The 26,038-nt window shown below is 52.3% G+C and overlaps 10 protein-coding genes across 10 annotated transcripts; 6 read left to right on the forward strand and 4 right to left on the reverse strand.

Moving 5' to 3' along the window:
• Positions 1–625: 625 nt before the first annotated feature.
• HO173_004859 (uncharacterized protein) lies at positions 626–1,474 on the forward strand (the record flags this gene model as incomplete). Its single annotated transcript, XM_037306777.1, has 1 exon — positions 626–1,474. The coding sequence occupies one exon, from the start codon at positions 626–628 to the stop codon at positions 1,472–1,474; it is 849 nt and encodes a 282-aa protein (XP_037166312.1).
• Positions 1,475–4,172: 2,698 nt separating this feature from the next.
• HO173_004860 (uncharacterized protein) lies at positions 4,173–5,072 on the forward strand (the record flags this gene model as incomplete). The annotated part of the gene is made up of 2 exons (XM_037306778.1): positions 4,173–4,690; positions 4,937–5,072. The coding sequence occupies 2 exons, from the start codon at positions 4,173–4,175 to the stop codon at positions 5,070–5,072; spliced, it is 654 nt and encodes a 217-aa protein (XP_037166313.1).
• A 242-nt stretch (positions 5,073–5,314) lies between these two features.
• Positions 5,315–5,958, reverse strand: HO173_004861 (uncharacterized protein; the record flags this gene model as incomplete). Its single annotated transcript, XM_037306779.1, has 3 exons — positions 5,315–5,447; positions 5,511–5,592; positions 5,679–5,958. 3 exons carry the CDS (start codon positions 5,956–5,958, stop codon positions 5,315–5,317), a joined length of 495 nt encoding a protein of 164 aa, XP_037166314.1.
• A 1,040-nt stretch (positions 5,959–6,998) lies between these two features.
• Positions 6,999–7,541, forward strand: HO173_004862 (uncharacterized protein; the record flags this gene model as incomplete). The annotated part of the gene is made up of 1 exon (XM_037306780.1): positions 6,999–7,541. The coding sequence occupies one exon, from the start codon at positions 6,999–7,001 to the stop codon at positions 7,539–7,541; it is 543 nt and encodes a 180-aa protein (XP_037166315.1).
• Positions 7,542–9,886: 2,345 nt separating this feature from the next.
• Positions 9,887–12,745, forward strand: HO173_004863 (uncharacterized protein; the record flags this gene model as incomplete). Its single annotated transcript, XM_037306781.1, has 5 exons — positions 9,887–10,161; positions 10,216–10,313; positions 10,368–10,554; positions 10,606–10,812; positions 10,864–12,745. 5 exons carry the CDS (start codon positions 9,887–9,889, stop codon positions 12,743–12,745), a joined length of 2,649 nt encoding a protein of 882 aa, XP_037166316.1.
• Positions 12,746–15,563: 2,818 nt separating this feature from the next.
• On the reverse strand, positions 15,564–16,633 carry HO173_004864 (uncharacterized protein; the record flags this gene model as incomplete). The annotated part of the gene is made up of 2 exons (XM_037306782.1): positions 15,564–15,665; positions 15,719–16,633. 2 exons carry the CDS (start codon positions 16,631–16,633, stop codon positions 15,564–15,566), a joined length of 1,017 nt encoding a protein of 338 aa, XP_037166317.1.
• A 431-nt stretch (positions 16,634–17,064) lies between these two features.
• On the reverse strand, positions 17,065–18,329 carry HO173_004865 (uncharacterized protein; the record flags this gene model as incomplete). The annotated part of the gene is made up of 2 exons (XM_037306783.1): positions 17,065–18,163; positions 18,214–18,329. 2 exons carry the CDS (start codon positions 18,327–18,329, stop codon positions 17,065–17,067), a joined length of 1,215 nt encoding a protein of 404 aa, XP_037166318.1.
• Positions 18,330–18,640: 311 nt separating this feature from the next.
• Positions 18,641–19,539, forward strand: HO173_004866 (uncharacterized protein; the record flags this gene model as incomplete). The annotated part of the gene is made up of 2 exons (XM_037306784.1): positions 18,641–18,832; positions 18,889–19,539. The coding sequence occupies 2 exons, from the start codon at positions 18,641–18,643 to the stop codon at positions 19,537–19,539; spliced, it is 843 nt and encodes a 280-aa protein (XP_037166319.1).
• A 1,110-nt stretch (positions 19,540–20,649) lies between these two features.
• HO173_004867 (uncharacterized protein) lies at positions 20,650–23,485 on the reverse strand (the record flags this gene model as incomplete). Its single annotated transcript, XM_037306785.1, has 4 exons — positions 20,650–20,782; positions 20,833–21,798; positions 21,862–23,119; positions 23,206–23,485. 4 exons carry the CDS (start codon positions 23,483–23,485, stop codon positions 20,650–20,652), a joined length of 2,637 nt encoding a protein of 878 aa, XP_037166320.1.
• A 512-nt stretch (positions 23,486–23,997) lies between these two features.
• Positions 23,998–25,709, forward strand: HO173_004868 (uncharacterized protein; the record flags this gene model as incomplete). Its single annotated transcript, XM_037306786.1, has 3 exons — positions 23,998–24,624; positions 24,685–25,582; positions 25,636–25,709. The coding sequence occupies 3 exons, from the start codon at positions 23,998–24,000 to the stop codon at positions 25,707–25,709; spliced, it is 1,599 nt and encodes a 532-aa protein (XP_037166321.1).
• Positions 25,710–26,038: the final 329 nt, after the last annotated feature.

Genomic DNA, 26,038 nt, shown 5'->3' on the forward strand with positions numbered 1-26,038 from the left:
CATCAGGGCTTGGTTTTTCTTTACATGCAGAGTGAGAATCTGACGGTAGTAGACGACTTATGGAATGTCTGAATGGTCGGGCTTCTTACCGTGATATGGCCCTCAAAGGGTGGTTTTACCCCAAAATCTTTATATTCTCTGCTCGCCAGTCCCCTTCGCGGCCGCCTTCACAGCGGACGATTGCCTCTTACCATCGATGTGCTTGCCTCCCAATCACTAGACTACTGTCCAGAGTTGTACTTAACGATCGTCTTATGTAACTTCCTCGGAGGCGGCCTAAGGTTCGAGGACCAAGACAAGGATGCAAAACTCACATATTTGTCTGCCCTGTATTTCTCTAGCCGGAGCCATTTACCGACAGTGTTCAAACAGCTGCTCCTCGTAGAGACGTTATCAGGTTGATGAGCAGCAGGATTAATTCAAATTTTGAATACTCAACCCTCTTTACACTGACAGGATCTTACGCTTTATTGCCTTAGTCTTGCCTTGGCGTAGGTCGATTGGGCCTAGCGCCATTCAGCTCAGCTTACTTTATATCGTGCACTTTCACTGTGCAACATAATTAAAGTATCAACCATACGAAGATTCTACATCAACTCAATGATCTCGAGTCCCTGACACAAAGATGCAAGTCATGTGCGGGTCCCTGATTCGCCATGTCAAAAACAGTCAGAAGATGCCGAAGCAGCCCGAGACACAAAACCGCTGGTTCACGCTACCTCGTGAGATACGTGATATGGTCTACCGTGAGGTTCTATGTAAAAAATACTTGGTCCAATGGTCAGCGAGGTGGAAAAGGGGAAAGGCTGTGTTTAACGACGATAGACCTTTATTCTGGTTTAGGGGCAGACACTGGTCCTGGAGAGGACTCTTCTGGATGATTAAGAGACCACTGTTCTGGGCCGACATTGCTCTACTCTTGACGTCACAAGCCATCAGTCAGGAAGCAATCGACATCATGTATGAAGGAAGCTCGTTCTGCGTTTATTTGGGGCAGCAATCGATACGATGGTACCGCATGACCCCGTTACCCCCTCAGCAACTGTTGGCTCGTATGCAAAATTTCGAGATCGGAATGTGCGTGTGTGACACCCTGGACCGCACAGCAAGCGAGACCTGGTTCAAGAATTTCGACGGCAGTCACACCATGCGCAACACCTGCCGCATTTCGTTTCCCTGCTACTACTGCCTACTCGAGTTATACGACGATCATGCACTCTTTTCACGAGCCTGTCGGTCTCTCGTTGGCTTCAAGGCAGTGACCATCACGCTTCAGCTCCCCTGTGCACATGCAGACTTAGAGGAAGAATTGTCAGAACTCTGTAATTCGATGAGGGAAGGTTTCAAGACGGCGTTGGAACCTGACCTTGGGCCTGGCCGTTGCTACGATGTTGAGCACGCTTTCTTTCTGGAGTTCCATCCTCGCAAGTATCTCGAAGATGTTCAGGCAGTTCTGCCAACGTCGGCAGGGTGAGCGCTTGTCCTCGGGGAAGATACTGAGTCTGAGGCTGCGACATGATGAAAGTGCTCCTTTTCGGAGGAACTCGCCAAGGTCAAGCAATGATTGTGGTTCAGAGCTGGAGAACTCGTCATGAGCTTTCCAATAGTACATGAAAATCCTCCGGGGTATCCATCCACACTGAATCCTTTCTCGGCAACGAACACTCGAATGTAGGGTTGTGCTTGTGAAATTTGCAAGACTCTCCTCCCTCCTAATCTGTCACATCAACGCAACTTTCCCACCAAGAAGCATATAACAAAGCGATTGTTGCCAAAGAAATCCGCTTGGCATTATCCATGACCAACAGAGGCTCTACTTGGGCTCTTCGCACCATATCTTCCGCTATCTCGTACTCTGGCAGAGTTCTTGTTTCAGGGGGTAAGACTTATAGGGACCCTTTAGGCGTCGATCACCAGATTCCGGAGGTCAGGTCCCAAAACCTTAGGCGTTCTTAGGGCACAAGTCCCGAGAGCTGGGCGTCAAACTTTCCCACCACCCCGGTTGCCTCTCATCATAAGTCAAGAACGACTGAAGCTACAAGAGGTATCTCCAAAGCACATTTACAATCCATCAAACTATCTGAAGATTCACAGTCAAGGACTTAATTGTATCCTTCATTTTTGGGAAGCTATCGCATTGCCACATCTCCTTTGAACTTCTGTGCCTTGACCGTGCCAGGAATGGGATACTTTTCGCTTTGGTCATGTCAAGTCCGGGAGGCCAAGCAACACAAAAAGGATGGACTGAAGGAGCAGAAAGGTCTGGAGAGGCAGGATATCGGCGCTGAAGTGGGTAGGGTGTCAAGGCGTGAAGGATTTTCAGGACGTTATCGTAGATTAACAGTTGGCCAATCATGCCAGGATAATGTAGATTGAGTACTTTACGATTCTAGGTATTCATAGCAAGATGATGTAAGGGTTCCCCCCTAAACGAGGATCGCCCGGGTAGAGTACCGTACCGAGAAAATCTACCTTAATTAATACGAGAAAATGCCCACCTGAAATCTGGCCTGCTACACGCATACGCCGCTCTTTGCTCTAAATTTGTCCGGACAAACATAAACTCGGTTCGCTTACTCTCAGTAGATTCAAGCCCTCAAACTTACGGAGGTTGCCACCGAAAGTCCTGAACATGCGCTAAAACCCTTGGCATTCTTGGCATTTCTAGCATTTTGGCAAATTTCTTGAATAGCTTCATAATCTACATACGATGTTTCATATAATTACGTATGTACTGATTTGCTCGGTTAGCTGGATCATAGGGCCGCTTATCCCCTCCTTCACGGCCCTCCCGATACTCGTTACCGCCTCGTAAACGAATAACTTCGGCAATATGTCTAGGCATACGCTGCTATCGCTACTGTGCACACAGTAATATCGCAACTGTATACCCCGTATGCATGCAGTAATATCGCTACTATGTACTTCATATGCATGCACTCCATATATATAGCATTGATGTCGCTACTATGCAAAGCATTGATATTTAAGATATTCAAGATATTTGCCAAGAAGAAACCTAAACTCGTTTCACTAACTCTCCGTAGGTTCAGGATTCGGTCAAAACTAGCTAGACGAGAATCCCAACTTTCGTTTTTGGAGGAGAGATCTGGATTGTTCCTGGTTCGGGCGACCCGTCAGGGCGGGGCCCCGTCAACCGGAGTGCTTGGGCGCTTTTGATAGGGCTGAAACATCAAAGCGCTTGTACTGGTACTAATCTTAGTACTCGGAATATATTTAAGGCCCGAGGCGGCCAGACTCAAAATGCAATGAATACGATGCAACGGCCCAATGCAACGCTCTACTCTTTTGGTAGAAGACCATGGTAGACAAGTGGTGGACAGTCTACAGAAGGTGCTGGAAAGAGTCGATCCCGTCCAGAAGATCCTCACCTCTATTGCTTCCATTCCTTGGGCTTTATCACTTTTTTCAAGGCTCCATCCACTCCGATCTCTGTTATCGGGAAAGGTAAAACCCCCGACTTTATAGTCAGACAACGCTCCTTGTCAGCTTACTTGTTCGCTGTCTTCAATTCGAGACTCGTGACAGAGAGCAATGTTAGGGTCGTGATATGTCTGCGTTGTGTCGAGTATAAGTCTGCTAGTCTCCTCCGAAAGGAGCGATTGGTTGCGACCCTTGAGTCTTTCCAACGCAAAACTTTGCTCACAACATATTGCTTCCGCAAATGTACCCGTCAATGACACTCTATTTCGGTCGTATGTCTTATTACCTGGAAATGTGCATCTCATCGAGAGGGAGAAAATGCTATTCGTCAAACGTGGACATGCTCTCCCAATCCTCCATATGCAGTCGCCCGTGTTTTTGCAGATCATTACAATATCCATCGTTCATGTCCATAGGTATCGAGAGTTCCGACTCGGACATGCCCGGCCTCACTGACAGCATGACATGATGGCTTCGCGACCTCCTTAAATGCGTGAGTCTTTACCCCAATGCAGGTAACTCCTATTCTAAGCTTTCGGTACCTCCCTGTCAAAGTCTCATGACACTGCCGAGATAGAGGCGAGCACCGATGATGGCGTGCTTAGGAGAGCGATCCTGGCGCGTATACATCCTCTCCACTGCCCCCAACACAAGAGCCTATCCAATGTCTCTCAAATGCATGATCTTTCAGCCTGGGAAGTTGCAGGTCAATGCTGCAAAAACCATCCATGACGGAGTCTTCATTGCCTGTTGCGACGATCCGCCGCTGCCTCTACAGGGATCTTGACCGGGTCATTCCCATCTACAATCACTACGTCTCCAATACCATCGTGTCCTTGGACCTAGACACCAAACCTATCCTATACATGCAAAAGTTGTACAACTCCGTCCTCGATCAGGATCTGCCCTTCCTCATCGTAACCATCAGCAATGATCATACTCCCGCTCGCAAAGAAGAAGACATCATAGGTTATGCATACGCAAACTTTTACCGCCGCTTGCCTGCCTTCGGCGGTACCGTCGAAATTCTCATCTACCTTGACCCAAATGCCACGGGCCAAGGGATTGGGAAGAGACTGCTGGACGTTCTGATGGTGACGTTGAAGGAGGTCACTCCGGCTACCGACCGGGACCATGGTATCAGGGAGGTGTTGGCGATTGTACCTGTGGATGAAGGGCGTGATGCTAGTGGATTTTTTCGGAAAGGGGGGTTCGAGGACAGGGGATTGTTGAAAGGAGTTGGGTGGTACGTATATTTCGGAGTATATCCTTCCTGTTCGATAGCAGATAGCTTCACTCCTCCGCAGTGTCCTTTTGTTGGGGCTGCATGCTATCTTTTCGGGACCAGAAAGCTTCTTCACTCTCCAGCACTGTCTTTTTGTTTGGGTGAAAGGCCAGGGTTTGGCAGCAAAAGGATTTTTCAGCTCTCTCAACTGGTCTCATTTCTCGGGATTACCTGAAAACAGCGACACTGACTCTGAAATCTACGCAGGAAGATGGGGAGGTGGATTGACACCAGAACTTTTCAACGGTCCCTTGCTGAGGAGCCAAAGGATGGAGAGAAGGCCGTGCAGAAGAAGAGACAGCCAAAGCGACACTGGTGGAGCTCTGTGTTTCGCCGAAGATGACGGCTGGCAAGGCCGATGGTACGGGACTAATGAGAACGGTCCATTGGATACTACACTCCAGAGGAATAGACGGAGAGCAAGGGTCAAGACTTGCAGGGATTCGATGTACAGGGCTAATATGCCGGGCTTCACCGCAGCGGGGAGGTATTCGATTTAGATTCTCACACATAGAAGATCATATGATGTGTCCCCATGTACAATACCCCGACCCAGATCCCATTGCCAAACCCTATCCAGACGCCTTACTCATCCTTGGTCGGTGTTGCTGCCCTAGCAGGCTTGCTGCTTCGGTCGCCACTTGCGATGGAGAGACCGTGCAATATGTCACGGGCGAACTCATAGACCATGTAGCTGGGGAAGACGAGCCATAATCCGCTACCGACGGTGTCAGCGTCGCTCCTTGAATGCAAAATGGGGGACGTAGGACGGAAAACCCACTTTGGGATGATCCACAGGAAGAGCAACGACAGCGCATCATTGTGCCCGATATTGTCGAAGCCGGAGAAAAACTCATTGCACCCTTCCCGACCTCATCAGCCCCGCCTTCCCCACACCCCCCCAACCGGGGAAAAAAAAAAACAGAAAAAGAAAAAAACCCCAACTCACAATAAAGCACCGTCTTACTCACCGTCATCACGCTCACCGCGAACCCCACCAAACACGCCACCCCGCCCCACCCACCCCCCACCACCCCACCCTCCCCACACCGCCACACCACCCACAGGTACGCCGCGTAGCCGACGCTCTCCACGACGTTCAGCCCCGCCTGCGCGCCCGTGAAGCCGTTGCGCGCCTCCCACGCCTCGGCCCCGTACATGTGGTCGACGCGGCCGTAGAGGGCGTAGGGCAGGAAGAGGGGCGCGTGCAGAGCGCCCCGGGGGGCCATCGAGTGGGGGCGCAGCAGCACGTAGGCCGTGTCCCAGCATACGAGGGGCAGGGAGACGAGGAGCCAGAGGAGGGTCAGGGGGGGGGGGTGTGGGTCCAGGGGGGGGGGGGGGGGGGGGGGGTGGTGGGGTGGGGGGGGGGAAGGTGGTTGGGTGGGAGCGGGTTGAGACCATGGTTTTGGTGTGGTTGGTTTGGTTCGGGAAGAGGGGGTTGTTGTTGGGGGGGGTGGAAGGGAGTGGAACGGAGTGGAGTGGAGTGGGTGATGATGCTTTGTCGGTCTTGGAATGGGGCTAGTACTGATCGGGCGACGTGCATTGATCCCTTTTTACGGCGGATGTCTCGTCCTCGGGGATGCGCGGACACGGTGCGGTGTGACAAGCGCAATGTTGCCTGCGGGTTGCAGAGGGCACGATCTTCGTTGGTGCTATGTATACACCACCCAGTCAGGAATTCCAAGGAAGTGCTTCCGTCACTCGACAGGCCATTGGCGAGAGTGACTTGTTGCATTGAGTCGGGTACCTTTTCAGGCTCGGGAGGCATGAAATCTGGCAGCTGTGTTGGATTCCAAGCTCTGTTATCTGTTTCTCAATGCTCGAGATCCGCGGGGTTTTTCAGAAGGGTTCATGATTGGGTCCGTGGTTGACGGCATTCCTGGCTCAAAAGAGCTAGGTTTCTCGATTTTCCTGGTTGTCAGGCTCGTGTTTGATGGCATTTTTGGACAGCAATGAGTGGTCCTGGCTTGTTGATACAATATGGACTCCCAAATCGAGCGCCTCAAACCTTCTCACTGGGGCAGCATTTGGATGTGGTCCGCGATAGCATACATAATTCTCCGAACGCTTGCTGCCTTTAATATTGCTAATTCTTTTCAGGTCAGAAAGAAGCGGAAGATCCACTAATAGTACTATCTACCGTCAAGAGCAGCCTCAACTCTTCAAATCGTTCCATCCCCTGCCAAAATTCGGTATGTCGGTTCCATTATCTCACCTTTCGATGCCTGCTTCACTGGCCTTGTCCTCATCCTTCGAAGTACTCACAATCATGACGCCATCATCAACGCACTCCAGCAAGTCATCCAAGCAAGAAGTGCCATCAACGTCCGAAAACGGAAATCCTACTAGAGCTCCTAGAGATGAATGCAAAGGATACATTTTTATTTTGATAACGATGCTCCTGTTGCTGGTGGCATTCATAGAGAATATGCAGATTCAAGACAACTGGCTGTCCAGCGCCAGACACCAACAGCAGGTGGCTAAAGTGCAACGCTGGCAGCAAGAGGTACCTGAAATGCAGCAAACACAGCAGGACTGGCGGTCTCACATGGAGAACAATTACGACGAGTTGCAAGAATGCAAATCTAAGCTTGAAGAAGCAGATAGCAGATTGGAGAAGACGACGCTCTCCAGCTCCAGCGTGACCAGTTTGACTGGGGCTACCAACATGATACCCTTGGAAACGTTGAGATTGGCTTTCCAAGAGACTGTGAAATGGAGGTCATGCGCCTCGGGAGAGGTTGAGTCGGTTGAGGTTCAAGGCAGTGACGGCAGCCGTATGATATGGTCATGCAACAGAAGCAAGCATTAGAGGTTCTGGGCAGATCTTCGCGGAGTCTCGTGGTGCGGAAACGGGGATAGACGCAAGATTTTTTTGTGAGAATGGTTGCAATACAAGAAATTCCGTGACTGAATGGTCATGAGTCCTGAACACTCGGACCGATAGACAGAAATTGCTACAGTCCATTCTGAAGGTGCATAAGCAACGGTTGTATCGTTGTCGTCGCCGGCTCTCCAACATGCTAGGGTCCAGGCAAAACATTGCAGCAAAATACAGCAGCTAGTATTGGTCGATCACCAGACGACCCAACTACTTCTAGTATAGATGGAGAATTTACCTAGTATGCGGAGAGCACACCGTGTGATCTACGCAATCAATCAATAGCTAGGTAACTTATAGAAGCCAACTTCTCGGCGAACATTGGATGCCTGGCAGACCTGCAGGGTCTTCTCACTCGAACCACGAGCTCACAGGTCGGACAGGAAGCCACTCCTAATCCGGACTCGCTTCCATCGTGATCTCTGAGACCTCGGTCCATGCAAAGAAAGACGTGAAGAGAGAACAATGACGACTTTCGTGCGTACGCAGGGGACGGGACCATATGACGGGCACCTAGCCTTCTACAAGTGTTGAAATCTCTCGTAACAGTGCAAATCTTGCCATACTTTCAGACGCCACCGTTGCCAGAGCCGTGGAAAGTCGGGTACGACCATGGCTCCTGCAGGATCTCCGAAGCTGTTCGGCTACAGGCAGGACTTGCCTTCTCCGCGACCGATCTCATACTCCTGGGTCATTGCCGGCAAAAATTGACATAAGCGAGCGGTGATCTCGAGCTAGCAGCGGGTATCCTGAGGGTATTGTGTCATTTGTGTGTTTCTGCGAGCGGTGGTGAGGATCTCGTCTGAAAAAGGCCCTTCGGCACTCTTTCCAAGAGCGGGGTAGCAATCTAGATTCCACGTCGTCAAGGTACTTATCACATGTGGCTTTGACCATGATTCAGTGGCATCATATAAGCTGACTGCATGCACATTTCCTTTCATTTCATACACCGAAATTCGCACCCCCTGCACACACATATGTTCCCAAGCCTAGTTTCCGAAGATAGTCGCGTGAAGTACGTGGGGTACTACTAATAATACTTCTGGTAGAGCTAGTAATCTCGCCTAACTTCTAGTATGAGACTTTGACTTTTACCCCTTGTCTAAGGTATCTGATTCGTCAAATAAAGGAAAAGATGTTTAGTCAGCGTTTCGCAGCGCATACTAAAATCTATTAAAGATCTTACTTCAACGTACAGCCGAGGGTACGGAAAGCAAGCAAGGCGAAGACAAGGGGAAATATTTGCAAATTCGTCTAATTGCACGGACGTCTTCTTCTTTCAAAGAGCCGCACTAACATGGACGTCATGCAGAGGCGGGGTGCATATTTAGTCGGCCTCTCGGTCATGAAGGTGGGCAATTTTGTCCAATCGAATGTGCAGATTTCTTTCGAACTTTCCATGGCTTTTCCAGACCTCTTGGCAAGTTGGCCGTTAAAAAGGCCTTTTTACCCGTGCTAGATCCCGTAGGCTTGATGTCCGTCATTGATCACATAGTCCGAACTCAGAGATCTTCACTTCAACCTGTCACTCCAGGGAAAATCCTGCAACCCTGCAACTCTGTAAGCCTGCAATCCTGCATCCCGTCTCGAATTACGTCCCGAGGGTGTCTCGACCACGACGCCTTTTGTTTGACGCGAGTCTCAAGACCCCGCTTCTCTTGGCGGTCATCCGACTTTGCTGGCCGCTGGCAGGGGCGTCAAGAAGGATAGAGGATGGGGGAAGAGGATGATGGAACCCATGACGCTACAGTGACGGCGGGTGTAGTAAATGATTAAAGATTAAATGAATTAATTTGGCCTTATGCTATGAACCCGGGGGGTCGGGGCAAGGGTCAGGAGATGGTGGCAGATGTTAAAAAGCTTAGAAGACGGATCATGCGGGTGTAAGCAATGCGCGAACATGGATATGGTCTGGGGCGGGGTACTCTAGTCACTAGTCTTCCCTACCTTTAATTTTGCACAAAAGCGTTGGTCGTTGTCTGGACCAACATGTCCAAGTACCGGCCGAACTGAGCGACGTTGAGACTCACTTCAAAGGCTCCGGGGTGTTTACAAAGTTTTATAATATTTTAATATTCATGCAGGAGCCAGCGAGCTTGATAAATGCGCCGTCTCATCATTCTCGCATAAGTACGTAGGTACATCAAATATCAAAAGATTGCTATAAAGAGCTCGACCGATGCCCATTCATCTGTTGCATCCCCATCACATTGCCCTTCCTCACTTCCATTTACACGTTGACGATTATTAGCTGCACGTAGATACCGCCCCCCATCATGTGGCTTGCGCCTTTCTTCCTGCTAGCGACGAGCTTCGTCCAACCTTCAATACAACAAGATGGGAACACTTCAACCACATACCCCGGTACAACATACCCCGACGCCGTCTCTCCCAATCCCGCAGCTTCGGCTGATGCCACATTCTCACCACCACACTACCCTTCGCCATGGGGATCAGGCGCTGGAGATTGGGCGAGTGCCTATAACAAGGCTACCGATTTCGTCAGCCAACTCACCTTGATGGAGAAGATCAACCTGACTACTGGTGTTGGGTAAGTACAATACGCCGAGCAAAGGATCATGCCCGAATCCTAACGAGAAGATAGCTGGCAAAGTGAGCGTTGTGTCGGTCAAACCGGAGCTATACCTCGACTTGGATTTCGAAGCTTGTGCCTGCAAGACTCTCCGGTTGGGGTCAGATACGGTACGTATCTTGCATGCTAGGCATACATCGTGGCCCTGCTGACGGTGAGAAAAGCGGATTTCAGCTCTGTCTTCCCCGCCGGTGTCAACGTGGCCGCAACCTTCGATCGAGGTATCGCATATGCTCGAGGGCAGGCAATGGGCGCTGAACACCAGATGAAAGGCTCAGACGTCCAGCTTGGACCTGTCGCTGGTCCCCTCGGCCGTTCACCGGAAGCGGGGCGGAATTGGGAAGGTTTCAGGTGGGATGGTACATTGTAATGCTGCAGGGCTTGGCTGAAATTCCAATCCAGTCCCGATCCTGCCTTGACCGGCGTCCTGTTCGCCCAGACTATCCAGGGTATCCAGAGCTCTGGTGTCATTGCCTGTGCCAAACACCTTATCGGCAACGAGCAGGAGCATTTTCGTCAAAGCCCCGAATCTGCTGGCTTTGGCTTCGACATCAGTGATAGCATTAGCGCAAACATCGACGACGCCACCTTGCATGAGCTCTATCTATGGTAAAGCTCTCGTGGACACCCGGGACATACCCTCATGCTAATTCTCTCCAGGCCATTTGCGGACGCGGTCAGAGCCGGTGTTGGTTCCGTCATGTGCTCTTACCAACAAGTCAACAACAGCTATGCCTGCCAGAATAGTTACATCCTCAACTACCTCCTGAAAGGCGAGCTGGGCTTCCAAGGATTTATCGTGAGCGATTGGGCGGCGCAGCACTCCGGTGTCAGTTCTGCAATTGCAGGCCTTGATATGTCAATGCCTGGCGACACTGTCTTCAATAGCGACCATTCATACTGGGGAGCGAACTTGACCGTTGCCATCCTCAATGGCACAGTACCGCAATGGCGTCTCGATGATATGGTCACCCGGATCATGGCTGCTTGGTACTACGTAGGTCGTGATACCACGTCGATTCCCATCAATTTCGACTCCTGGACTACCGACACCTATGGCAACGAATTCTTTTACGCCAAAATGGGCTACGGTTTGATCAATGAGCATGTTGATGTGCGTCAAGAGCACGGGAATCTCATCCGCGAGATTGGCTCCGCCAGCACTGTCCTTCTTAAGAACACCGGAAACACGTTGCCCTTGACAGGAGAAGAGAAGTTCACTGCGGTCTTTGGAGACGACGCTGGTGATAATCCTTTGGGTCCCAACGGGTGCCCCGATCGAGGCTGTGACAACGGTACTCTCGCCATGGCTTGGGGTTCCGGAACTGCTAACTTTCCATATCTTGTAACGCCCGAGACTGCCATTCAGAATGAGGTTGTAGGTAATAACGGCGTGTTCCAATCGATTACCAACAACTTTGCTGCGGGGCAGATTCAAGCGCTTGCAGGTCAAGCCAGCGTTGCCATCGTGTTCGCCAACGCCGACAGCGGTGAGGGATACCTCGACATTGATGGCAACATTGGCGATCGCAACAATCTCACTCTGTGGGACAATGGGGACGACCTCGTGACCAGCGTCTCCGCTCTTTGCAACAACACAATTCTAGTCATTCACTCAACGGGCCCAGTACTCATCGGCAACTATTCGACGAACCCAAATATTACCGCCATCCTCTGGGCTGGAATTCCCGGCGAACAGTCTGGGAACTCTATTGCAGATGTTCTCTACGGACGTGTCAACCCAGCCGCCAAGCTTCCTTTCACGATGGCTAAGGCTCGCGAAGACTACGGGACCGATATCCTCTATATTCCAAACGAGGGTACAGGCGCTCCTCAAACGAACTTCACTGAAGGTGTCTTCATCGACTATCGTTCTTTAGATCGAACCAATACCACTCCAGTCTACGAATTTGGATTTGGCCTGAGCTACACCAAGTTCTCTTACTCGAATCTGCAGGTCAAGAATATGCGTAGCATCAGCGTGTACACCCCTTCGACAGGCTTGACCACTGCGGCACCAACGCTTGGCAGCATCTCCAACGATTCAGCCGACTACCTATTTCCTTCCAACATGACTCGGATTCCATACTACATCTACCCTTACTTAAACTACACTGATCTTGCAACTGCGGCAAACACAACCGGCTACGGCGACAATAGCTTCGTGAACGCTGGCTCACAGGATGGTTCCCCACAGCCACTGATTGCAGCAGGGGGTGCACCAGGCGGCAATCCAGGGTTATACGACGTGCTCTACGAGGTTACGGCTACTATCGCCAATACCGGCAGCCTGGGAGGCGCCGAAGTGCCACAGCTGTACGTCTCACTCGGCGGACCCTACGATCCTAAGGTTGTACTGCGGGGATTTGAGAAGCTGTCAATTCAGCCAAATATGAGCACAACGTTCACCGCGGATATCACTCGTCGCGATATCTCCAATTGGGACACCGTGTCCCAGGACTGGTTCATCTCGAATTACACTAAGACGGTGTATGTGGGAAGCTCGTCGAGGACTCTGCTACTGTCGGCGACTCTGTCGTGATCGAGAACCAGTTCCTGCGAAGTCAAAACAGAAGCTTGAAAGTAATTGTGGTAATGATGATGAAAGTTGGGGATGAAGCAAGCGTATCCAAAACACATACATCCATGGTGTTCGAAAGCTCTTGAGCACTTCTTAACCACGGAGCCGGACTGAACCGCCAGGAAAGTTAGATGCGTCAAGAGGCAATGACTTTAACATTCTGTCGGACCTTGCTCGCTGTAAATAGGAACAAATAAACCTCAGGGCCGAAAACCCCGTATCTCTATATATTGTTGTACCCTTTGTCAAACCCTGAGTTGTGCTACACCCCCCCCCTGATTTTTAGGATTCAATTTTACCAATCCCGAGTTGTGCTACAACCCCCTGATGTTTAGGATTCAATCCTGCCAATCCTAAGTTGCGCTACAGCTCCCCCAAGCTTCGAGCACCGAAGCCCGTCCCCCCTTTCCCATCTCCACCATCCCTTCCTTTCCCCCCTTTCCCGACCGACCGACCCTCAGCCGATCCGCCCGCCTACAATCCAGCCCATCTCGATGAGTCAGTCCAACCCGGAAAACCATCGACTCCTCCTCCTCTCCGCTCGGTCCAAGAACACCCATCGCTAACCAATCCCCAACGCATGAAAAAAAAAAAGCTCCCTTCCACACAAACTGAGCAAGAAAGTTCCAACCCGTCACCGCGATTTCGGCGGACGGTCCCTTTTTCTCACCTTCCCACTCACTCCGGGATCCCCTGGGGTGGGGGGGGGGGGCTTTATTCATTTGTTTGGGAGGTTGCGATTTCGCCCCCGTGGTGGATGGATGGATGGATGGATGGATGGCGTGACCCCTTTTTTGGATCCGGTCGTCGTTGGAAGGGGTGGGTTTGGGGGGGTTGGGGGGGGGGGGGGGGGGGGAGTTGGGCGGTGGATTGTACTTTTGTTTGTGTTTGTGTTTGTGTTTGGACGCCGTGGGGACGGACCCGTCGAAGGTTCATAGGATCGGGTTGACCCTCTTTTTGTTTGAGATCGTCGAGCGCTGCTGCGTCTGACGCCACGCTACGCAATGCGTTTTTTTTGCTTCTTCTGCGGTCTGCGGTCTGCGATCTGAGGGGTTGGCCGGTGGAGAGGGGGTGGGAGTGGGAGTGGGAGTGGGAGTGGGAGTGGGGCGGTAAAGGCGGTCGGCGGTTTGAGTTGGTAGATCTACTTTTCGCCGCTGTTTCTCTTTCGGGGAGGCTTTTGACAATCGACGTGCTGAGACCTTTCGTTTTTGGGGGGGGTGGTTTTGGGTGTTGCGGTGGGAAAGTTTCTGGGGTTTTACTTGCTCGGGTTCCCCTTTGTCGACACGACGACGGCGGTCCGGCGAGCTGTGATGGAAATTGGCACTTAGTCTGGGGGGTTGGAGTACCATATTCGCTCAAACTTTGGGCTTCACACCCGGACCGGATGTCATTCATGCTTCAGCTTGAGCCTCAAACAACCCAAAAGCATCCCCCACTCCTCGTCGATGTGGAGCTCGTCGACATTCAAGGCATCCGTACCGCTTCGACACCGCCCACCTTTCTCCGGACGGCCTCGCCCGCACCGTGCCCCGGATCCGCTCCGACCCGCGAACCCATCCCCATCACCGACATTTCCCGCACCCGCCCTGCCGAAGACCACGACGACGCGGCAGGAGACGGATCGACCCCCCTTTCCTCCCCTCCCGACAACTCGCCGGCCATCCGTCCCGAGAACCATCCACGGGATCACAGCATCAGCATCGTCCTTCTCAACCCTCGCCCTCGGATCCCGATTCGCGACGGCCGTCGCTCGCCACGCCGGTCCCGGGTCCATTCCATCTGCCGTGGTCGACCAAGGAAGGGGTTGAACGGGGTCGTCGCGCCGGGTCGGTCCGGAACGACGAGTCGGGCCCTTGTCGTAACGCTTTTCGGTGGTCGTTCTCATCCTCCTCCTCATAAACAGGCAACCTTCTCCCTCCTCTCCTCAGCGTACAATCTTCGGCCGCCGGCGTTCCGACAAGCCGGCCGCTCCCCTCGCGATCAACCTACTCGTCGCCATCGTGGTTGCGTTCTTCGCGAATCACTTTATGGCGTGGGCGGTCTGTCAGGTCTCCTGGACGGACAGGGTGGGCGGTGTTCCTACCCCCGAGGTGGTGACTTCGCCGTGCGTCGGCGCGGAGCGTGGCCGGTGAAGGTGTTTGCGCGTGTGGCGGTGGGGGCGAGCGTTGTTTTCGGGTGAGTCGTTGCCTCCTCTGAAACCGGCCGAGTGGAACGCTTGGTATCCGGATTGGGGAAAGAAGCCGGTGCTGAATGTCTTTTTTTTTTGTTTTTTTTGGTTGGCACAGTGTTATCCGTCTTGTGCTGTTCGGTGCGAGATGACGCGTCGCTTACGGCTCGGGGGCGGGGACGCTGCTCCCCGTGGCGGTTACTTTGAGGTTTCGATCCAGTTCCTCCGGGAGCCGGGGGGTGAAGCGAGGGAGGGGAATGGCTGAGTGCTGCTGGCGTACGGGTGGAGATGGGCTTCGAGCTGGGGGGGAATTGAGGGCTAGGGAGTTGTCAGTGCTGACTGCCGTTGTGGTGACTGGGGGTCGATGTCGAGCGCGTTTTTGGAATTTGAGGAGACTTGGACGCGAGTAGAGTAGTAGCAGCAAATGAAATGGTAGCAAATTTGTAATGAGTGGCAACAATGTATGGCATATTGGCCGGGTGTCGAGGGAGAAGGCTGTTGACCTCTTTTTCAGTGACATTGCAATGTTCTAGGAGTGGAGACGCTGGAATTTTGTAAGAGCACATGCAATAAGAAGAGCCTGTGGACTTTTTCCGTGCCCGCGTTGCTGGATTATACACCCGGGATGCCTATGATGTCCCTCATGGCCGGCAACGCTCGGGGGAGGAAATACACGACGAACACGCCTAGAAAAGCTGTCAGGAGTCCTGTGAACTAGCAGGTGTCAGTACGACATTGTCAACGCGTAAGATAAAGGACCAACATACCTTCTCAAACCAGGTATGAAAATAAGCCGCGGTCATGAGCAACATCCACCAACTCAACCCGGCCACGACCAACGGCGCCCCGATACCAGTCTTCCACTCCCCCTCCCCTCCCTCACCCTCCCCTTCCCCCAAAGCCTGCCTCTCCGCCCTCACCACGGCCCCATCCCTCCCCCTCAACATCCTCTCCTCCCGCAACCCCTTCGCCCCCACCAACGCCGGCAGCACCTCCAACCCCAAAAACAAACTCCCCAACACCAGTATAAACACATGCCCGCTGATATCGTGCCCCCCCCTCCACTGGCCCCCCACCGCCTTGCAAGCCTGGCCCGTCACAAACTCCCCCGCGCCCCCCGTCCCCTCCATCGCCCCCGCCCACTGGCACGCCCCGCCCGTGACCCGGAACCCGCGGTCCACCAGCCCGGGCCCGAAGAACCACTGCGTCACCGCGCCCCACCACAGCGTCACGAGCCCCCAGCGCAGCGCGCCCCGCAGCCGCCGCGGCGTCAGCGCCCACGGCCCCGGCCCCGGCCCCGTCGAGGGGTGCAGCGCGAGGAAGGGCACGAAGGCGAGCGTGACCCAGAACCAGGCCACCTTGACGAAGAGGACGTTGAAGAGGTTGCCCTTGCGCGCGAAGTAGCTGGGCGCGGCGCCGGCCGGGTGCGACTGCGTGACGGGGTCGTAGGGGGCGTGGCGCGCGCTGGGGTCGAGGAGGGAGAAGAGGGAGCCGAGGAGGAGGGTCGAGGGGTAGAGGCATAGGAGGAGCGTCTCGAGCGGGGTGGGGAGGAGGGACGCGAGGTAGCTGGATGGGTGGTGGTGGTGTTGTGGTTGTGGTTGTCGTCGCTTTGGACTCGTTGATGGGGGCTGCTTGCGCGTGCTGCCGTTGCGCCTGATGGGCGTGGACGGAGAGGAGGCCATCGGGACTTTTCGATGTTGTGTTCTTAGTGGTCTGGGTGAAGATGCGCAAGAAGTGTAGGTGCCATAGCGAAATTTGTCATTGATGAGTGTCAAAAGAATTTTGCCGCGTGCAGGCAACTCGGTTGACCTCTTTTGGCGCTAGGCTTCGTCCGTCGTTCGCTACGTATTTTCTTGATATTGGCACTGAATGCGTCTTTCCGCCTTCAAGCATACTCAGGACTCACTCGTCATGTAGGATATGTTCCACTCCTAAATCGCGGAGAATAATTTGGCAAAAGATGATTTCGCCAAAATGTAAGCCGTGGCCCTCCCAAGAAGTTGACCCATACCAGACCTGAACATCTGGCTCATGCAGAAACCCGGGCATAAAGCCTCTTCTTCGCATAGTAAAAATTACCTCACGGTATCGTGCCCATAGCCAGCCCAATGTCTCAAGTCCCTTTCAACCTCCCCCATTCAGGTCGAGTCTCCACACCATCGTCCCCGACAACCTTGCCCCTGTCCCATTCTCTTCCTTCGCCCCGTCCCTTCCACTTGACATCCTCCTCCCTCTTCTCTCCGCCCGTCTCCCACTTCTTCACCTCCGCTTCCGTAAAGCCCGCGGACTTCAGCCGCTCAGCCCCTAGCTTTTGCCAACGCTGGCGATCCCGGATCGCTTCCAATGCCTCGTCCCAATCATCGTCCATTTCCGGGTCAGGGTGAACGTCGACCGATGGATCATAATTTGAAGAGAAGTGTGAGTCCATTGCGGAGGAAGACGAGAAGTTGCCACGGCCGCGTGCCTGAACTTTGGGAGCCGGAGGTGGGGGTGGCGGGCCTATGATGGCATCTAGGGGATCAGAGTCTGAGCCTAGAGACGTGGCTCGCTTTTCCCCGTTCGCGTCGCCATTGGCTAAACAGCTGCGTCGTGCTTGATCCCCGATCACTCTCCATGCAGAGCTATCGCGCCCATTGCTGTCTGTGGTAGCGGATGAGGAGTCTCTGGCTGAGCGGGGTGAGCGATGGTGACGCTGACGATTATTTCCGTCTGATCGGGGTGAAGGTCGTTGCCGTGACCTGCTTCGCCTCCGATTCTTCGTGCTGCGTCGGTCGTGCTCATACAGCTCATTGTCATCGGGTCGAGGGTGGGTTCGATGGTGATGCCGATGCCGGCGTTTGTGATGTCGTTCCTCCTCGTCATCCTTGCTACCATAGCGGTCATCGAGGTGCTTGTGGCTGGATGCGTTGCTTCGATAAACTTCACCTTTATCTCGCCCCGAATGTCTGCGTTCAAGGTGTCGCCGTAGATCACGCTCCCCTTCATCTTCACCATTAGTCCGCCGTCGCTTTGAACGGTGATGACCTTCGCTGTTCAGTCGAATACTGGAGTCTCTGGGGCTTGATATCCGTGTGTCGCTATCACGGAAATCTCGAAGACGTGCCCGCGATTCTTCGACTTCCTTGGTCCGTAAAGCAGCATTGTGATTGTTGGTTTCTCTGATGATGTTCTTCAGGAACCTTGTGTTGGGCTTGGGTGCATTGAAAGTTGATCTGTATAAATTAGCCATCTCACACAACATTTTATTTGGACAGAAGCTCGCCTCCGGGGTAAATGCTCTCGTAGACCGTAAGCTGAGTACTTCGCATTGCTGGCCTTTGCATCTTTGGCGAGGAGCTGGGCGACATAGTCATCCGACAAGGGCTCTGAGCCTGACATGGTAGACTTGAAGAATGGAAAGAAGAATTGAAGGAGAGGATGCCTCCATAAGTATTAATCAAGACATGCTATCGACAATGCGATGAAGTGAAGCCAAGGACAAATGGTTGGCTAATCACAGAATCTGCATGTCTTTCGCATGCATGTGAAACGGAGTGCATGTGACGCTACCGATACGCCAAGACATTACTGATAAGATAAGATTAGATTAGATTAGATCTAGCCTCATCTGGACGCCAGACGAACGGTAAACAAAGGTCGAAAAGTCTCCTTCCCGTGGTAACTTGCATCTCGTCCAGGGCATACACAAGATGGCAGATCCTCAACGTGTCGAGAATGTTTTACAAGGGATTCGCTCTTTGCAGGATATCTCCCTCTCTATTATTCGCCTTAGCGAACCCATCTCCGCTACTGCTACTTCCCACCGCACATCTGATGTCTCCACCTCCGCTTTCGATAACCCGTCACCGGAATCTCTAGAAGCTGACCTGAGGCACTACAAGGTACATACTCTCCATTTCCCTGACTACGCAAAATTTTGAATCGAACGCGCGCACAGGAACTCTTCTCAAAACTCCGTTTCTCCTACCTCGAACAAGTAACCAAAGAGAAATTCCTCCGCGCCATCGTTGGCGACCCTCCCCAAATAGTCGAGCATACTGAGAACATCGAACTCGAAAGCCAGCTGGGGGAGATCAAAGGCGTGCTGAAAGCGCAGAAGGAACATGTAGGCGACATGGTCAAGGAGTTAGACGCGCGAGGAAGGGATTTGAGCAGGCGCTATGAGACCATCTCATTGCAGACGACACTGCTCTCGTCGCTGCCGCCACAAATTAAGGCTTTAACTCAGACGTTGGCGAGACTGAGGAAGCAGAATCGATCGGCAGATACGGACGAGACGAATCCAGCGCTTGCTATGCCGTTGCCGGCGACGCTGGAGTTGCTGGACGAGAGGCAGGCTAGTCTGGATGAAGTGAATGTACAGCTCAAGGCTCTACAGCAGGCGCTACCTAGACAGACGAGAACGTTGGAGAATGAGGAAAGGGAACTGCAAAAGCTGGAGCTGGAGAGAGACCGGGCTGTGGGACTTGCAAGGGAGGCGGTCGAGAGGAAGCAGGAAGGTGGTGGTGCTGACGAGTTGGAGAGGAAGGGAAGGTGGTTGAGAGGGGTGGAGACTGGTTTGAGAGAAATGCTAGAGATTGGCGCTTAGGATAGTGTGTTAAATGGGTATTGGTGTTCTAAGGCCTCGTGGACGTTGTGCTGCTCTCTGGTTGAGATTGATTCCCCAAATCGTAAACTCGATTGAGCTGCCTAAAGACGCTTTGTAGATTCAATGCCATTCGCTTCGTGCCTCGAGATGGCCAAGATCCTCGTTGCTGTCCTGTCGGACACCAAGAGATCATCTCTGCCACGCCACGTTCTTTCAGGTGCAGTCGAAGTACATAAACCCCTGCTCCTTCAATTTCATATCAACAAAGCATATCAACGACCGGCTAGCACTCCCTATCCGCCAGCCGGCTTGCATCTCACTTCAACATCCAAACCCTGCTCGCCCTAATCACCGCATCGACCATCATCTCAAACACATCCTTATTCCTCTAAGGCACCGCGATTGGCCGAGAGACTCCGTCAACGGCGACAGTGACAGCCGCCATTTTTTGAATGCTGTCCGCCCCTACCCAAAGCTCCCCACGCCGCAATAGCCTCGTCGAAGAACGAGGTCACTGTGTTACGTTGGTTGAGGGGTTTGGAGATGGCGCCGTTCCTCTCGTCAGCTACGAGGAAACGGAATACGACGTCGCCATTTGGCTCTGAAAGAGAACAATTCGAATGGAAAGCCCACTACTGGTGCAGTGGCCATACAAATAGTACTCGCCATGGCCACCTGTCTCCCCACTATCGCATATCGCATAATGATGGAACGGTTGATCAAACAACCACCAACGCTATGGCCTCATAATGGACCCACTAACCCACAGTCCCACTGTTGCGGCCATTGGGAAAGGGCTCGGACCAGGATAAGGGAGTCGCGGTAGCGGCTGTCGCTGAGGGGATTAGCAGTTTTGAAGTCGCCATTCCCGGCTCGTGGTGTTACATTTCGAAGGCCTTTGAGCAGGACACGGCCTCAAATCGCTCTCAGGGCTTTCGTGTTTGGCATTCGGATGTAGTAAATTGAATCCTTCGTTTTGCGTGAAAACAATGGATGTTGAGAACAGGGTATCTCATGGCAATTGCAATCCAGATATTAAAGCCACAGCGATGTGACATTCCCTGCAACTCCTCCTCTATCCATGACCAAGTCCACCAGACTGCTTCATCATCAGTCAATTACTTCAGCATCGACCCTTGTCCCCGTCTCAGGATCGTATTCAATGCCGCCATCCCTCAATCTCTTGATCTGCAGCTGGCTCAGGGGAATGCGCTCGAAGTTCTGTGGCAGGACTCTACCTGCCCTGATTGCCTAGTCAGCTTAACGAAAAGATAATTCAATTTGTATACGTACTTGAGATAATCCATCTTCATATTTCGAGCCTTGTCCTTGAGCGCGACCTGATCTCGCGCTTCTAGGACGTAGCCTTGCTCCGAATCTTGTTCCTTAAGGAGCTTCCAACTGGTCCCATGCTCAGTAATTAAGTAGTAGAGCATTTCCGTCTCAGCGCCCGTCCACGCGCTACGTCTTTGGGGCAGCTTTGTCACCACTGCCATCTTCTGTTTTGCTGATTTATTCACTCTCACGTATTCATCATAGGCTTGAGAAAGCGGCACTTCGGTCTCTTGCTCGTCACGTGCGAAATCTGCGCTGCCATCTAAAAGGTGTGGATCAATGGCCTCTTGGACGCGGACCTTCTTCGGTGATTGGCGTTGAAGCCTGGCGGGCTCAGACGCAGGTCGTTTGGTTGCAGGTTTCAAACGACGCTGCATCGCAGCATTGGAAGACTCTGCCTGGACCTGAAAGCCTTCATCCGCGCTGATCTCACTCTGTTCGTCATTGGGATCCGAGTCTGGCCAGTCAATGGGAGAAACCTTATCAGCAAGCGGGTCCCGATCGTAGATACTACGCTTCTTAGCAGTCTTAGTGTGTTGCGATCCTGGTATCTCGGCAACGTTCTCCTTGTTGCTTTCAGCTTCCCGTTGCGTTCGATACGCATCCGACGCTTGGGCGTTTCTTCTAATGGCGATGTCTTCCTCTTCGTTGTCTTCAGAGCGCCAGTTGTCGTCTTGACCTGCCGACGGCGCTTGCCCGTATGGAACATTGGCTGGGGCGGGAGAAGGAATGACTTGCTCGTTATAATTTCGTTGGGGAGTTAATGCTCGCATGAACGGTCCTGCTGTGGACGCCACCTGAATATCTGAAGCTGTACCCTGGTTTTGCGTCAACGAAATCTGTTCTGTAGCCTTTGTGACTTTCCGGTCTGCTTGTCTTTGTTTTAGATAAGCGGCGGCGCTCTTAACTTTGTTTGAGTCGGCGCTACGATAGATTGTCAGCATAAAGAGGCTTCCTAAATTCCAGGATTGGAATGTATCTACTAACCTGAATTGCGCCAAATTTAGTTCGTCAGCTTTCGCATGTCTGGTTGAAGTATCCTGCAGCTCCGAGGTGGCACGCGATTCGGAAGGCGTATCATATTCCAACCGTACTTCCGAGCCGTCGCTCTCGTTATCAGCACCGTCACTTTCTAGTGACTGCCCAAGTCTGCCGCTCTGAACTACATCGATGAGCCCTTGGCATATAGCCTGAGTACCACCATAAGTAGTCGTCTGGATCTCAATTTCGGTGAGGCGTTGAACAGCCCATGCGACCAGTTGTCGGGCGAAGGTAGTCCAGGGAAACTTCGTTCGGAGAGACTCAATACCGGACGACTGGTCGTCGGAAGACGTTGAGACGCTGGCTCTAAAAGCTTCCCGCAGTTGTTCTACGCGTCCTAGGATTGTGTCCTTGAACTCCCTTCTCAGCTCTTCAGTCCTTAATCCGGCTACGGCCCATCCCTTTAAGTTGTTCGCATCGTAGAACAACTGAAGCAGTGCGGTGTCCGAGTCGAAATTGATTTTCTCGACATGACGGGCAAGTAGCATGATGGCTTCTTGAGTGCGAACCTGCAGTGCCACTCGAAACGTTCCATCAGTTAAGGCGCTGCACTCAGGTGTCAAACTTTCAGGACGCCCAAGCCCCTGTGCGAAAGGTTGGGGAAAGGTGCCAGCAATGTCTTCAAGGAATTGATCATTCTGATCTCGTCCCACAATTGTCAACATTCGCGACACCAGGAGTGCAAGATTTGCCTTTTGCAATAATGCGTCCGGACGCCATGAGGCAGTCTGTTCGTCTATGGGACCAGCCTTTCTTCCCAATAGTCTCCTCAACGTCTTTCCCACATTGATGTACGAGTCGCCTCCATACTCTTTTCGTTGCCTTTCGAATATGTCACTCAACCGCTGGAGCTTCTTGTTTTCACGAGTATCCTTCTTCTGTAATTGTGCCATGGTCCTAGAAACTGAGGTTTCGGATATTTCGGTGGGAATCACAAAGCTTAACAATTTATCTGAAGCATCCGAAAGATCTGGAAGTGTATCTAACATGTCTTCCGGGCTTATTTCTGTGAGCTCCTGTGCAGGAAGAGAGATCCTTGCGGTAGTTCCAGAGAAAGCAGATAGACTCCCAGGGGACTTAAAACTTTGTTGAGCTGGTTGCTGGTCCGCTCCAGCATCCTCTACATTCTCACCTGCGCCACCATCTTCCGCAGTCTCGAGGTCTGGATAGACAACACTCGGGTCTTCTGCTACCATGGAAAGATCTAAGAGAGGTCAGTTTGTAATCGGTGCAAAATTGTCCCAGAATTGTGAGGACAGAGATCTTAATCTGTAGTATGGACTTCCCTACCTTGCTGAGCTCGAGCATGTTTTGCAATCCTTCCCTTGCGACCCTTTGAGCCACTTTGCCCAACAGCGCCGTTTGTGCCATCTGGAGTTGCTTGCTTTGCGCCCCTCCGTGCCTTCGAGTCAGACCTCCCATTTTCGCTGTCACTGATATCACGGCTCTGGCTTCTCGTTGTCCGTGTGGTTCGCTTGGGAGGACTTTGGGTTCCCACACGGGCAGTATGAGGTGCAGGTTGGGGTGTGGTGCGCCGGCTGCCAGCTCTGCGTGAGGTGCGCTCTGCCATTGTTGAGGCTGAGAGTCCTTCGCCCGTATATATTTCCCACTGAAGCCAAAATCCACCATCCAACGAAAAGCAGCCCAGATGCTAGTAGAGACCTAATTCAATTGAGGATGACAAAGTCGCGAAGAAGGGCGTGAGTGAGAGTAAACACCTCTTGTTGTGACCGGGATCTGATTAGGCACTTAGGGTTGAGCCTATTAGTACCTTAGGGCTGAACCGAGTCAATCCGATGCCGCTAACTTGTTCGAATTTAGCCAGGGGTGCTGGTACTGGCATGCCGCAACAGCCAGCGACCTGTTCTTTCACATCGAAATTTCTCCTGCCAGCTGCATTCTCTTCGCTATCTTTCACATCGTCTTATTCCATACTTATTGTCTGGGCTTTTCGGAACCTTTCAATGCCCACATTACTCTACAGTCTCATTTGCTAACGTCCTGCCATTGTGGCGAAGGCGAAGGAGAGCTCCTGCACCCTCTCCACGGCATTATCTGGCCCTGAATATATCATTGAGAGCTATGAGGTTACGACAGCTGCCATCATTACTACTGCTTGTATTGATACCTTGTACTTCGGTCGTTACGGCCTTCGTGTCTTCAGAAGAAGCTGTTGCCTTAGCAGATGGAAAGGAATTAGGGCCGCCTCCTGATCTATCAGCAAGCCCAGCCTCCAAGCCGGGCGTGGATGGCATTGGGACAATAGATGCTCCGGTCGACGGCAAAGATGGAAGACCGCACCTTGGACCTTTCGTCGAGACTGGCGCGGAAAGAGATCGGAAGAAGGCCAAGGAAAACAGTGGAGATGCAGATATCAAGAAGCCCATACCGGAAGGGGTGCCTACCGGCGATGGCCCCAAGATACCAGAGACGAATAATGGTGTGATGGATGATCCGCACAGGACTGGGCCAAAGGAGGGTACGAGAGGCACTGAAGGTGGCATATCGGAGAAGAATAAAGATAGAAAAGCAACTCAGTTGGACGGTGCCAAGCCAGAGAAGAAGCCAGATCCACCGAAAGAGGTTCCGCCTTTGCCTCACAGCGAGCAAGAAGGCCTTGACCCAAAGGCTGCGAAGGATGAGGGCAAGAAAAGCAAGGAGACTGGGACTGAAGACAAAGATAAGCAGAAAGAGCTAGGAGGCCTGGAGGTAATGTGATATTTTCGAACCACTGAAATAATGCAAATTGCTAACGTTTCATTATTCTAGAAACCTGCCGATCTCCCTGATAAACCTCATGACCTTCCACACCCTGTTCCGGCCACAGGCTCAAAGAGCGACCCTCTAGCAATTCTCGCGCCCTTCACACCTTCCATCCCCATGCTCACCGGCAATTCCGCCTCTCTCATTCAACCGCTGCACTCTTTCGTCCTCTCCCTCACGATGATCATATTTTCCGAGATTGGCGACAAAACGTTCTTGATCGCTGCCCTGATGGCGATGAAGCACCCTCGACTTGTTGTCTTCTCTGCCGCCTTTACCGCCCTCATTGCAATGACAATCCTCTCTGCCGTTTTGGGCCACGCTGTCCCTACCCTCGTTCCAAAGAAATATACGAATCTACTGGCGGCCCTGCTATTCCTTGTCTTTGGGGCAAAAATGCTAAAGGAAGGCTACGCAATTCCACCGGACCAAGGAGTCAACGAAGAGATGAAAGAGGTAGAATTGGAGCTTGAGGAGAAAGAAGAACTTGCTCGTAAGATGGGTCGTCGACGGTCTTCGATTTCGCCATACATACTTGAATCGGGGAGAATGAATGCACGCAAGACTCGGTCCAGCACCCGTCTTCCTGCCCCTCCGGACTCTCCTCCGTCTTCCCCTGATGGGTCACGAAGTCCTTCACCCAGCAGAGGCTCGACCATTATGAGCTTATTTGCAGGAGTCAATAATCTGTTTTCCTTACTACTTAGTCCAGCGTGGGTACAAACCTTTGTTATGACCTTCTTGGGTGAATGGGGCGACCGGAGTCAAATTGCTACGATCGCCATGGCGGCTGGCCAAGACTACTGGTGGGTGACTGGGGGTGCAGTGAGCGGGCATGCAATTTGTACTGCAATCGCCGTCATTGGGGGTAGAGCTATCGCAGGTAGGGTCAGCTTGAGGATCGGTAAGTCAAGCTTACTCCATTTTCAAAGACCATCTGCTGACCTACTTCTGCAGTAACACTGGGAGGCGGGTTTGCATTCTTGGTGTTTGGCATCATTTACCTGATCGAGGCAATGTATGTCGAATAATGGAGGGATTCGGGAACCGTGAAGCATTGGGAAGGAGTTTTCAGCCTTCATATACGGCCTGGCGCATGAAAGACTTAGTTATTGCACAATTAAACTATTCTTTGTCCGTTACTCTTGAGGTTGTCCTTTTCCACGTGCACTAAGGTATGCACATAGACACAAGTTGTCATACCATAGTATTGTACCTCTTGTGGGAGAGTGAGATAATCTTCAAACTTGACGAAACCACGAATCACCAACATGCAGAACATAGTACCTACAAGTAACCGCAGCCAAGACGCTAGGCCTACTTCTGACCCACGAGTTCATGACAATCACATGTGAATCAC

This window comes from Letharia columbiana, assembly GCF_014066305.1.
Source record: "Letharia columbiana isolate WasteWater2 chromosome Unknown Sc0000012_s1, whole genome shotgun sequence".
In the NCBI taxonomy this organism is placed as follows: Eukaryota; Fungi; Ascomycota; class Lecanoromycetes; order Lecanorales; family Parmeliaceae; genus Letharia; species Letharia columbiana.